At 38.3% G+C, this 13,778-nt stretch overlaps 1 protein-coding gene and 1 pseudogene across 1 annotated transcript; both read left to right on the top strand.

The window, feature by feature from the left end:
• Positions 1-692: 692 nt before the first annotated feature.
• LOC117924746 (MDIS1-interacting receptor like kinase 2-like) lies at positions 693-4,122 on the top strand. The gene is made up of 2 exons (XM_034843463.1): positions 693-3,192; positions 3,610-4,122. Exons 1-2 carry the CDS (start codon positions 693-695, stop codon positions 4,029-4,031), a joined length of 2,922 nt encoding a protein of 973 aa, XP_034699354.1. The 3' UTR covers positions 4,032-4,122.
• Positions 4,123-13,281: 9,159 nt separating this feature from the next.
• LOC117924745 overlaps positions 13,282-13,778 on the top strand; it is a 7,015-nt pseudogene continuing 6,518 nt past the window's right edge.

Here is a 13,778-nt window from a genome sequence, read left to right as displayed (position 1 = left end):
CTTCTCTTATTATTTTACTTTTCATCTTTTGTTTATCACCTTGATAAGTAGCTGATTGTAGTTGTAGTTGAATTACAAAATATTTATAAAAAAAAAATCCCTTTTCTTTCCAATAGTCATTTTTATCTATTAAATGAAACAAAAATACAACCCTAAGATTGATTTCATTAATACATGAGGAAGACAAAAATCCCAGTGTTATCTTTCTCGGAAGACAGCATGTTATTGCTACCACATTTCCATGGTCCAAGTAAATTGAGGTTTGACTCATTCCATCGGGGTTGGTAAAGCAACCTTAATTTAGTTTTTTAGCCGGCTGTCTTCCTAGTCACTTCCTAATAAACTAGAATGTCGTAACTTTGGCTCTCTTCCGAGGAACTTCGACCTAATAAACTCCGAAGTCCTTAAGTTACACTCTCTTCCTAAACGACCTAATACAACCAATCCTGTCACAATTAATCATGGATTTCATTAATGCACAAGGAAGAAGAAAATTCCAGGGCTAGCTTTCTCGGAAGACAGCATGTTATTGCCACCAAATTTCCACGGCCCAAGTATATTTGAGAATAGATTTTCAACGGTCAAATTTTAAAAAATATTGTATTTTTTTTTTCCCAAAATCCCCTCCATTTCGTGTATAAATGTCTCTACATCAAGCTAAACTCCTCAACCATTCTTCCAATTCTATGATCATGACCCAACTCATGGCTTCCTTGTTCATCCTTGTTCTAGCTCTTCTCTATAATTCACATGTTTGGGGTTCCCCTTTGGTTGGAGGAGAGACACAAGAAAGAAACGAAGCAGTGGCTCTTCTAAGGTGGAAAGCCAGCCTTGATAACGAAAGCCAAACCTTCCTGTCTTCTTGGTTTGGAAGCAGCCCTTGCAACAATTGGGTTGGGATTGCTTGTTGGAAGCCGAAGCCCGGAAGCGTCACGCACTTAAACCTTAGCGGTTTTGGTTTGAGAGGTACACTCCAAAATCTCAGTTTCTCATCAATCTCCAACCTCCTTAGTTTCAATATTTATAACAACTCATTCTATGGAACCATTCCCACCCATGTTAGTAAACTTTCCAAACTCACCTACCTTGATTTGTCCTTCAATCATCTGGTAGGATCAATTCCTGCTTCCATAGGAAACTTGGGAAACTTGACTGCTTTGTACCTTCAGCAAAACCAACTCTCTGGTTCCATTCCTTCAGAAATTGGACTCTTAAAATCCCTTATCATTGTTGATCTTTCAGATAATAATCTCAATGGTACAATACCTCCTTCCATAGGAAGCTTGATCAACTTGGCCACCCTATTCCTTACTGGTAACAAACTTTTCGGGTCCGTCCCTTGGGAAATCGGACAGCTAAGATCTCTTACCAGTCTAAGTTTGACGAATAATAGTTTCACGGGTCCAATCCCTTCTTCCCTGGGAAACTTGGTCAATTTAACCGTTTTGTGCTTCCTTAATAACAAATTTTCTGGCCCCATTCCTGCAAAAATGAATAATCTTATTCATTTGAAAGCTTTGCAATTGGGTGAGAATAAATTCAGTGGCCATTTGCCGCAACAAATATGCCTTGGTGGAGCTCTTGAAAATTTTACAGCTCATAACAATAATTTCACTGGCCCTATCCCAAAGAGCTTGAGAAACTGCTCCACACTTTTCAGAGTTAGGCTTGAAAGCAACCAACTTACAGGAAATATATCAGAGGATCTTGGTATATATCCAAACTTAAATTATATTGATTTAAGTAACAACAATTTGTATGGTGAGCTTTCTTATAAATGGGGACTATGCAAAAACTTGACATTCTTGAAAATTTCCAACAATAATATTTCTGGTACAATTCCTCCTGAGCTTGGGAATGCAGTTCGATTACATGTACTTGACCTATCTTCAAATGGTCTACACGGGGACATTCCAAAGAAATTGGGTAGCTTGACATTATTGTTTGATTTGGCTCTGAGTAACAATAAACTTTCAGGCAACCTTCCTTTGGAAATGGGAATGCTATCTGATTTTCAACATCTTAACTTGGCATCAAACAACTTAAGTGGCTCAATTCCTAAACAACTAGGAGAGTGTTGGAAATTACTGTCCTTGAATTTGAGCAAGAATAATTTTGAAGAAAGCATTCCATCTGAGATCGGCAATATGATCTCTCTTGGAAGTCTCGATCTTAGTGAAAATATGCTTACAGGAGAAATACCACAGCAGCTTGGCAAATTGCAGAACCTAGAAATATTGAATCTCTCTCATAATGGACTCTCTGGTTCTATACCATCCACTTTCAAGGATATGATGGGCCTTAGTTCTGTTGATATATCGTACAACCAATTAGAGGGTCCTCTTCCCAACATCAAAGCCTTTCGAGAGGCTTCGTTTGAGGCACTTAGAAACAATAGTGGTTTGTGTGGAACTGCTGCTGTTCTGATGGCCTGTATCTCCTCTATAGAGAACAAAGCTAGTGAGAAGGACCATAAAATTAAGATTTTGATCATAATCCTTATCTCGAGCATTATATTTCTTCTCTTCGTTTTCATGGGACTTTATTTTCTTCTTTGTCGAAGGGTGAGGTTCAGAAAACACAAGTCAAGAGAGACTTGTGAAGATCTATTTGCATTGTGGGGCCATGATGGAGAGATGTTGTATGAAGACATCATCAAGGTAACTGAGGAGTTCAATTCGAAATATTGCATTGGTGGGGGAGGATATGGAACAGTTTATAAGGCCGAGCTACCAACTGGTAGAGTTGTTGCTGTGAAAAAGCTTCATCCACAACAAGATGGGGGGATGGCTGATTTGAAAGCTTTTACTGCTGAGATTCGTGCTTTAACAGAAATGAGACATCGCAACATTGTGAAACTCTACGGGTTTTGTTCACATGCAGAACACACATTTTTAATTTATGAGTTCATGGAAAAGGGAAGCCTAAGACACGTTCTAAGCAATGAGGAAGAAGCATTGGAATTGGACTGGAGCATGAGGCTGAATATTGTGAAAGGTGTCGCGGAGGCATTATCTTACATGCATCATGATTGCTCACCCCCTATAATTCATAGGGATATATCCAGTAGCAATGTTTTACTGGATTCTGAATACGAAGGTCACGTATCGGACTTTGGCACAGCAAGGCTCTTAAAGCCTGACTCCTCCAATTGGACCTCATTTGCAGGCACCTTTGGGTACACTGCTCCAGGTGAGTTTTCTTTGCACCTTTCTTCTTTCATAGTTGCACCAGCACAGATGATCCAAAGCTGATTACTATTTTATACATTTGAGTTGGCAGCATATTATAGATTTAGTTTTTCATTAAAACATTATAGACTGGCAAATCTGCTTAGAATTTGCTGAAACTAGCTACCGTCCCTTCTTCCCCTGACCTGCAACTTTGAGGTCAAGACATGGCAATTTAATATCCTTTTGGTTTCCATTTTTGTTTGTTAATTTTTTTGAGGGCAATTTATTTGATTCTTAGCTATTAAATTCTAGGTTCCTTAAAGTTCCAAAGTAAAGAGTTGTAGTTTAAGTAAGCATGAGAGGTAACGTATGACTACATGCAAGTTAATCATTATTAAGAAATTAATATTACAGCATGATCACATCTTTTTTGCAGAGCTTGCTTACACATTGGAAGTGAATGGTAAAACTGATGTTTTTAGTTTTGGAGTGGTAACATTGGAAGTGCTTATGGGAAGACATCCTGGTGATCTCATCTCATACCTATCATCCTTGTCATTATCATCCTCATCACCATCTTCTTCAACGTCTTATTTTTCACTGTTGAAAGATGTGTTGGACCCTCGCCTGTCACCTCCCACAGATCAAGTCGTTGAAGATGTTGTCTTTGCTATGAAGCTAGCATTTGCATGCTTGCATGCTAATCCCAAATCTCGGCCAACCATGCGACAAGTTTCTCAAGCACTATCCAGTAAGCAGAAGCCTCAGCAGAAGGTTTCTAGCTCAGCATCTCAACCCAGCAGCTCAACCTCAGCATCTCAACTTCCAGTTGAACCTCTCAACCTCCCAACCTCCTAACAGATTCTAGTTATGCTAACTAGTTACTAGATTTAGAAAGTAACTCTCCTCTGTATGTTTGAATAAATAACTCTCCTCTGTTTTCTATAAACAGAACACTCTTTATATTCTGAAATATAATAGCAAAGAGGAAGATGTTCTCTGTAATTCTTTCACTAAAATAGCTAAGTGAAAGAATTCTAACACCATATGAAAGGGAATTTGTGGACCGCATTTTCCACGTATGTCCCCACTCGATGAAGGGACTCGCTTTTATAGGTGAAAAACTGTATTTTATAAACTTATTTTTATATTTTTTTTATAAGGAAAATAAAATAAGAAACTAAAACCTTAAGAAAAATGATTCCTTAAACTTTTAGAAAAGCATCTCTTTGAAAAACTCGAGTTTAGGTTCGGAGATTAGGTTATCTATCAAGAAAGTATTTTAAAAATGTAGCACTCCTCTGAACCCTAAAAATAAGTTTGACTAAGTTGAGGAAAGCATGACGATTAATCAATAAATCAGGAATACCAAAGAAAGTAAAGGTGATCAAGTCTAAGGGAAACAACACATTATTCATAACTAAACAATTGTACCAAAAGAAACATTCATATAAGAAAAGGGGATTAATGTACCTGAATTGCGTCCCAAAGAACTTTCATGAAAACATCAAAGTTAGTTCATAAAATAAAACACACAACTTGCATTTTACTCTAGTCTCTTAATCAAACAAGGCGAGTCACACAAACAATAGAAAAGATATGCTAAACATGTTGACAATCACATTCAAAGCAATATATAATTAATGGAATTAAGATGCAAAGTTATAGAAGTGTACCTCAATAACATAATGCTTCCACAAGAAATGGGGGGTTCAGATCAAAATATAGTAATAAATAGTAAAGGAAAAAAATCATAGCATGCTTGGTATCTAAATAGTATAACAAAAATGAGCAAAATGTACGGAAACATTAATTATCACACAAGTCATATATACAACTCCTACATAGACTAATTTTTAATCAATAAACCAACAATGAATAATTATAAACAGATAAAATAGCATATTCAAAGGGACCCAAACATAAAGAACCTAGAACACAAGCTTACACTAAATTCATAAAACTAAACACATGGAATTTTGAAAGTATAAATTAACAAAACAAATTAATGGAAACTAAATCTAAATAACTTAAGAATATATATATATATATATATATATATATATATATATATATATATATATATATATATATATATATATATAACAATCTCTAAATTAAATCAAAAGACCACCAATAATAAACTGTAAACATATGGGATAACATAATCAAAGGAACCTAAACCTAAGAAAAAAAAAAAAAACTAAGAACAAAAACTAGAATATGGAGTTTTGAAAGCATAAATTGACAAAAGAATTAATGGAAACTAACTCTAAACAAATTAAATATATATTTATTAACATTCAATTTAAATTAGCAAGCCAAAAACAATAGATTATAGAAACATGGAATATCAAGATCAGTGGGACAACAAAACTATGGTTTTTGAAAGAAAGTAAACTAAGCATTATATCTACAAAGCAACTAAACTAACAATTTTTAAAAACTAAACTAAACTAAATATGACATTAATGGAATGACCAAACTAAATTGATGTAAGCTAAAAACAAACATGAATTTTCAAACGTCGAATCAATTTTATTAATGAACTAAAACTATAAAAAATATTTAAACTTAAGGATGAATTAAATACGAACTAAAGCAAATTTAAAACCAAATCTTTAATGCATAGGATCAATTATATTAACAAACTAAAAATTATAAAACACTCAAACCTAAAGACGAATTAGAAACTAACAAGAGCAAATTTAAAATAGGATCTTTAACACATAGGATCAATTATATTCACTAACTAAAGTTACAATTTTTTGAAACATGAACAGATGAGTATTGGATTAATTAAACTAATTAACTATAATTCAAAAAAAAAAAAAAAGACTATAAACTAATATAAGGTGAATCAAGAATTCAAATCAACAAGCTTAAAATATGGGTATAATGAAATAAGAATCTATTAAACTAATTAACTGAAAATCTGATGAACTCGTGAACCCAAATTTGATCAACCAGGAAACAGAAATTATCAAACTTACAACATGGATACAATGAAATGGAATCGGTTAAATCTAATGGCCAAAATTCTAAAAACACGTATACTCAAATAGAATCTAAGTCCAAGACCAAACAAAACTGAAACTTTTTCAATCTAATGCACTGAATCAAAACTAAAATTAAATAGAAATCAAACCATTTTTTTTCTAATATAATAAATCAAAACTACAACTAAACAAAAATCAAATTTTCCTAATTTAATATGATGAGTCAAAACTAAAATTAAACAAAGTTCAAACCTTTACAATTTAATATAATGGATCAAAGTTAAATTTAAATGAAATTCAAATTTCTACAATCTGATGTAACAAATCAAAGCTAAGAACTCATTATTAGATATGTGTAAACCCCCATTTTGGGGACCTCATTTTCCTCACTTTTCTGCAAATCTTTTAGCCATGTGTCACTACCCCAGCGAGCCACGTGTCGCACCCTCAGTGGCCACAGGTGAATCAGCCTTGCTTTTTGAAGTGCCAATGGAAGGGTGACACGTGGAGGAGCATTCTAGAAGGTTCCTACAGGCCGTTAGCAAGAGCGGATGAGAGAGAGGAAAAGAGGAGGCTGCAAAGTAGTGGTGCGGAGGTGGCTTTGGCTGCGGATGTTGTTGGAGGGGCAAATCCGGTAGAGGGAATTACAGTGAGATATTTTTTTGGCAGAGGAAGCTTTTTGAGAAGGGAAGCTAAGAAAAACGGGGAAGAGTTTTCTAGTGTGAGGCAGGAGAAAATAGAGGATAACTTGAGGGGGGGGGGGGGGGGGGGGGGGGGGGGGGGCTTTTGGTTTAGCTGGTTTTTAGAGGAGATTTTCGAGGGGCGCGTGGGAGAGAGAGATACATCTTTTTTTTTTAGAGAGCTTTGGGAGTTTGGGGCAGCAAGTTGGATGGTTCGAGGGGAACAGATTCTAGCTAGAGAAGGGATTCTCTGTTTGGGTAGGCTTTTTGCTTGAAGAACTCAGGTATGAACTCTGCAATCTTTTCATTTCTCTTCATTCACTGTTTTTCCTCAGATTGCTATTGTTTTTCTTAGCATTATATTGTTTGGGGTGGATAATGAAGGCCACTTGTTTGCTTGTTGAGATAAAATCTTTCATCCATGTTTGCCATTGCTGATTTGAGTGTGCTATACCTCTATTATGCCAATGCCCATAGTTGTATTTGAGATGGGTTTTACTCACCAAATCAGAGGATTCACTGACAATTCATGAAGTGAGGACTTTGAGTTTTTCTTTATTTATTCATTTTCTTTTATGCTCTGTTTCTCCATCTTCCCCTGTTTCTTGATATCCATCCATGGCATACATCGTTTATTTCATCTCTGTCTGAGGAGGTAAGGTGGTAAAAGATTTGCTAAGTCGGGACTGGCTCTCTAGTGAGCACTAGCCTTGCAGTGGTTGATTTGGTTCAGATGGTGTTAGTGTCCTAAGTCACAGTATTGAGAATGGGGTCAACACAGATGGGAACCTGTTCAGCGCCCCATCCCATTATCGCAAATATCATTCTGGGGGCTTTTATGAATCAATGGGTTCCATTGAGCATTTCATTTCATCAAGTTGTGAAGGTGAACCATGGTTGGGGTAATAGTCTCCGGCCAGATTGCTGAATCTATTGGGCGAGAAGGGTCATTGATGATTGCTATAATTCCTAATACGATCGGATGGCTTACAATATCATTTGCTGAAGTTGGTAATGCTGGCGAAGCCTTTGGGAAGTAGTTGGATACTGAGAATGAAATTTACAGTTCATAGAGATGGAATATTCGCCCAGAAAGCATGGTACAGTTTCTCATCACCATACCCATCTTGGTACCCATCAAACCCATACCATGTTTACCACTTTTTCTCTCTCTTCGTACCACTAACTCTATGCTTACATCCTCTTCTATCTTTCCTCAATCTTTCTCTGCACCCACTTCTCTCCAATATTTCCATACTCACCATACCCTTCACTCATAATTCCATCTCGCCATGCATGAAAATACCCTACCCATATCACCACTTTTCATTACTCTCATATATCCGTCCACTACCTTCTCTTTACACACCATGCATATACTCATTCTCATCCCATCACATTTTCTCTCTCTAGTTTCCTACACCCGTTTCTCACTAAACCTCACCACTTAATTCTCCAATTTCATTTTTATATTCACCTATACAATCATACCCATTTTCTAACTCCATTATCTGCCGTACCCACGTCACATATCTCCCCTGCATGTACTCATTTGACTACAGCTTCACAACCTATCTCTCTCTCTAGATTTCCACATTGTTCTCACCACCCCCCTCTATCTCTCCCCTTTCACCCCTTTTGGCGATGCTTTCTTAGATGAGCCTGGGTTCATAAAGTCCAACATGGTGGGTGATGTCAGATCCGTTAGTAAGTTGGTGGATATTGAGGATGGATTAATGGTTATTACCGGTGTTGAATCCCATGGGAGGCATATATTTTGTCAAGTTGGTGCTCTCGCTTTGACGAGTTCCCTGCATCTTGTTGACAAGGACTTTTTTTGGATGGTGATATGTCTCAACGTCAAAAGGGATAGACGTTTATCTTGCTCTCAGTGGGGTCCATGTGTTTTGCCGATTTGATCCTTGGGAACGACGCCATTGAGGAGGAGATTTGTCCTTGTAGCTCTGTTGTCACCTCATCTTCATCCTCGTGTACAGTCTGGTTCGTAATGGATGCGTACTTCTGTGCATTGAAGGATTCGTTGAACGATTCCAACACCAAAAGTCTCGTTCGCTGCTGGCACTCTTGCAGCCAAAAATCACTGTCTGGACTGTTACATAAAGGTTAAAGATTCATCACCATAATCTGGCTGTTGCGTCTTACACCTCTGCCCGAAAGAAAATGATTCATTAGCATTTTCTTTTAGCCATTAAATGGACTGCTAGTGCATGAAGAACAACTCGGGATGGAGCATTGACGCTCTTGGACTCTTTTCTGTTTTCACACTCTCTCAAGGGATTCCAAAATGTATTTGACAGTGCACGTGGAAGGGAACGGGAACGTGAATTGCTTTACCCTGATGCCTGTGGTGGGGAAGGTCGGGGTTGGATAAGCCAAGGAATGGCGGGTTATGGCAGAGGTCATGGAACAAGGGAGACTTGTGCGCTGCATACTGCCAGACTTTCTTGCGACACATTAGTTGATTTTTGGTCAACGCTCGGAGAAGAGACTAGGCAGTCTCTTCTCAGGATGAAGGAAGAGGATTTTATTGGGGGGCTAATGTACAGAGATTGCAAAAGAAATGTTATTCGGGAGTTCAAGGTGCTAAAGGAGCTGAAGCGCATGCGGAGAAGACACAAAATATCCACATCGTCCTGTGGCTGAAGCATGTGGTTTTCAAATGAACTTACCTACAACACCTGGTGATCCCAAATTGGTTGATTGGACAAAAGTTGACCTAGATAACATTTTCACGACAAATGGTAGCAAACCAGGATGGTGTAATGTGGACCCAACTGAAGCATATGCTTTGAAGATGCAATACAAAGAGGAATGTGATTGCAAATATGATTGTCTTTTGGGATGTTTTTGTGAAATTCCCATGCTATGTACTTGTGTCAATCAATGCTCTGGTCACGGGCATTGCCGTGGTGGATTTTGTCAGTGTCGCAGAGGTTGGTATGGAACAGATTGCAGTATCCCTTCTGTTTTGTCATCTGTTAGAGAGTAGCCTTGGTGGCTTCGACCAGCTCATGTTGAAGTACTAGATGATATGCATCTGGGTGGAAGTCTTGTCAATCTCGATGTCGTGGTGAAAAAGAAAAGGCCTCTTATATATGTTTATGATTTGCCCCCAGAATTCAACAGTATACTGCTTGAGGAATGCTACATATTGGATTGAGCAGCTGCGACACTTAATTAACCGGGTTTGTCCCTAGAATTTGCAGGTGGATTGTCACAGCCTGTGAACAGGGCTCCTCCTGTGGGGTTGAGCACAGGGTTCGGTTGACAGCTGGTTTGAAAAACTCTACTGTCAGTGCTGATGGAGGAAGTAACTTTGCTAATGGTGAGGTTAATCAGTTTGGTGCCAAAGAAAGCAGCAGCATGGGTTTGGCACATTTCGGAATGCAACATGGAAATCTGATCCGTCATAGGTTTTTTGAGGTTATGGAGCTTAGACTAGTTGTCGTCATTATGAGCTTGTGAAACATTGGAAAATTCCCATGAATAATGTCGACATTGGCAGGAAAACATGACGTTGGCATTCTACATGGAGGGCACGCTGGGTTTCTATTGCTCCAGAATTATTACTGGAGAAATGATATGGCATAGAATGTGATTAGTGGTCATGGGGCACCTTCTTCTCTAATGCCTGGATTATGTGCAAAAGCTGCCTTTTCTTATGAGAAGAGCAGAGACTTGTGGAGGCAAACAGAGAAGCAGGAGGATGGTATTGTAAAGACAGAACGGGGTCTGGTGTGGCGGCCTTCATATGATATACGTCTTAGAGAGTCTCATGCAGCAATATCTGGAATTATTGGTGGTACTTGTGAAGCCTGGTTTGAGGGTTCGAGGGAGCATGGTGATGGAAGTTCTGCAGATGCTAAGAAGAGAAGTCCTTTTGGTGCTAATTTATTTGCTTCAGGTTGCTGTACTTTCCAACATGGACAATTCAGGAAGCGATATGGTGACCTTACTCGCGTGGATGCTCGTCTGAATATCTGTTCAGCTTCAGCTTTAGCCAAGAGGGTTTCCAATCTTTTTAGTTCCTCGGTCAATGGTGCAAAAGACCCATTATCTACCCACAAGGCTGGACTGTATGTCACCTTGAGAATCTGTCAGTTTCTGGGACAGCCATAGAGAAAAGGAGCTATACCCTAGTTTCCCTCGTTGACCTATGTGCATGCAACTCTGGCCACTCACAACTGCCATTTTTGACTTTGAATCATGGCCATCTCCCATTTCTTTTCTTTTCATTTCTTTTCTTTTTAACACCTTTTGCATGGCCATCTTTGATGTACATCCTTTGAGCCACGCGTCACCCTCCAAGCTCATTCCTTTCAATTCCAGAAATAATTTCTCTAACCCAGTTTTCAAATCTTAGCTTTTCAAATAATTTTCATCCTCCAAAATTTTCAACTTTAGAATCTTTAGATAGGGAAATCTCATTTTTGATAAAATTCTGCTGCCATTTTTCTCTCTGGCATGCAATTTTCATATTTTCTTTGGTTCTCAAAATGTTTTAAAATAAGCAAAGAATCAAATTCCGTAATTCCGAATAATGGTTTTATTGGAATTAATTCATGCAAAATTAAATTAGGCTTTGGTGGGGGCCCTACATAAGTGTTTTTTTGATTGATTGATTTGATCATCACACTTGACTGATTCATCCTACTCTATGGCATGCTCGAGTTTATTCTTTAATTATGTGCTAACCCTTTTTCTTGATAGCGCATGAAGGTTTGTTGCCCAGGTACGCGCTCATTCTCACTCTGGTTAATTCATATGCATTTTCTAACTCTCATACGTGCATGATCAATTTGAGTATTCATTGACTTTCTCATTGGTTGTCATGTCGACTTCATTTTATTAGTAGAGACCCGACTTTAAGGACTTAGAGGGGTGCTACGGTCTTTACCGTACCTTCCCGATAAGAAACCTGACCCCCGAACCCGATCCGGTTTTTCACAGACCGCCTTTTCCAAAATAAGGAGTCGCATTTAGGGTTTTTTTTCTTATTTTGTTTACCCTTTAAAAATAAAACAAAAATAAGTGGCGACTCCAAGTCATTTTTCCTAATCAATAAAAATCATTTTCAAATAAAAATCGAGCTCGCCATCGAGTGGGAAACGCATTGAGCACGAAATGCGGGGTCCACAATATGTCTCCCGATTCCTTCTCATAAATTGTTGTAACTGCTTTAGTTTGTTTAATTTTTGAATTTGTATTTTAAGTTACAGCTATACACTTATCTTTAGGGATACATTTCCAATCTGTTACAATTTTTTGTATTTATATATGCTATTTTAATGAGAAGCTGAGTGACATATTCCCTCTCCTCTGTTCCTCTGTTTCTCTCATTATTATATGGTATCAGAGCATTTAATTGCTGCTACTCTCTTCTCCAGCCACCAGTACCATGACAACAACCAATAATTCCAACTCTCCACCTGTTATTCAAAACACAAATGAACCAAACACATCTCTCATATCCATCAATATCTCTGCTCAAGCCCCACTCAAACTCACCACAACCAATTACATCTCCTGGAAACTTCAATTCCACACTCTCTTTGTCGGCTATGACCTCTTAGGATATATAGATGGATCCAAACCTTGTCCACCCTCCACTATCACTCAAAACAACACCACTATACCAAATCCTGCTCACAATACCTGGATTAGACAAGACCAACTGATCCTTAATGCTTTAGTTGGATTTCTTTCTCCCACAATTATCCCGTTCATTGCCAGAGCCAAAACATCAGTAGAAGCTTGGTTGATCCTGGCAAACACATATGCCAAGCCATCTCGAGGGCGCATCAAACAGGTAAAGAATCAAATTAAAAATCTAACCAAGGGGTCTCAAACTGTTACAGAGTTTCTTCAATTGGTAAAGTGTCGGGCTAATGAACTTGCTATTCTTGGGGCACCAATGAATGAAGATGACCTCATAGACAAAATTCTTGATGGTCTTGGGGATGACTATAAAGAGCTTATATGTGCAGTTCAAGCCCGCGATACCATGATCATGTTCGATGAGCTCCACAAAAAGCTTATAAATTTTCAAGCGTCTCTTTAAGGTGCAAAATCTGAACCCTCTCATTTTCTAGCCTCAGCAAATCCTACAAATCGTAACACTACAAGTTGGCGTCCATCTTTCAACTCTGGTAATACCAACAATAATTGGCGTCTATCAACACACTCTGGTAACAATTGAACAGAATAGATTGGCGTCCCTCACCTAATACCAACAATCGCTCCCCCGCATTTCCTAACATTGGACAAAACTCTTCTCGCAGCCAACAACCTCATTTTCGACCTTATCTTGGTTATTGCCAGATATGTGGAATACAGAGGCACACTGCCAAGAGATGTCCCTCTTTTCACTTGGTGCCAAATCAACCCAATACAACTCCAGTTGCACCAATGAACAACACTCTGACACCATGGCAACCTCGAGCTCATTTTGTAACCAACACTTCTCCCACCACTCCGCAATGGCTACTGGACAGTGGTGCTTCTCATCATGTCACTGCCGACCTGAGTAATTTATCTCTCCACACACCTTACACTGGTTCCGATGACATTATGATTGGTGATGGATCAAGTCTTCCTATAACTCACACTGGTTCTACATCTTTTACCACTCATAACACATCATTTAAATTAGACAATGTTTTGTGTGTCCCTAGCATGAGAAAGAATCTAATTTCCATTTCTCAATTTTGTACATCTAACAATGTCTCTTTTGAATTCTTACCATTCTCTTTTCATGTGAAGGAACTTCACACGGGAGCAATCCTTTTGAAGGGTCACACGAAGGATGAGGTGTATGAATGGTCGATTTTCTCTTCCCCAACAACTCCATTAGTAGCCTTTTCTAGTGTCAAAACTTCTTCCTCTGAGTGGCATCATAGATTAGG

The sequence above is a fragment of the Vitis riparia genome, chromosome 11 (assembly GCF_004353265.1).
Source record: "Vitis riparia cultivar Riparia Gloire de Montpellier isolate 1030 chromosome 11, EGFV_Vit.rip_1.0, whole genome shotgun sequence".
Lineage (NCBI taxonomy): Eukaryota > Viridiplantae > Streptophyta > Magnoliopsida > Vitales > Vitaceae > Vitis > Vitis riparia.
This window is presented reverse-complemented; position numbering and strand designations above follow the sequence as displayed.

Excerpts from the sequence above, each read along its gene's own strand:
- LOC117924746 (XM_034843463.1), top strand. The coding sequence starts at position 693 with ATGACCCAACTCATGGCTTCCTTGTTCATCCTTGTTCTAGCTCTTCTC. Across the intron at positions 3,193-3,609 it reads CTTTGGGTACACTGCTCCAG|AGCTTGCTTACACATTGGAA; the intron begins GTGAGTTTTCTT and ends TCTTTTTTGCAG.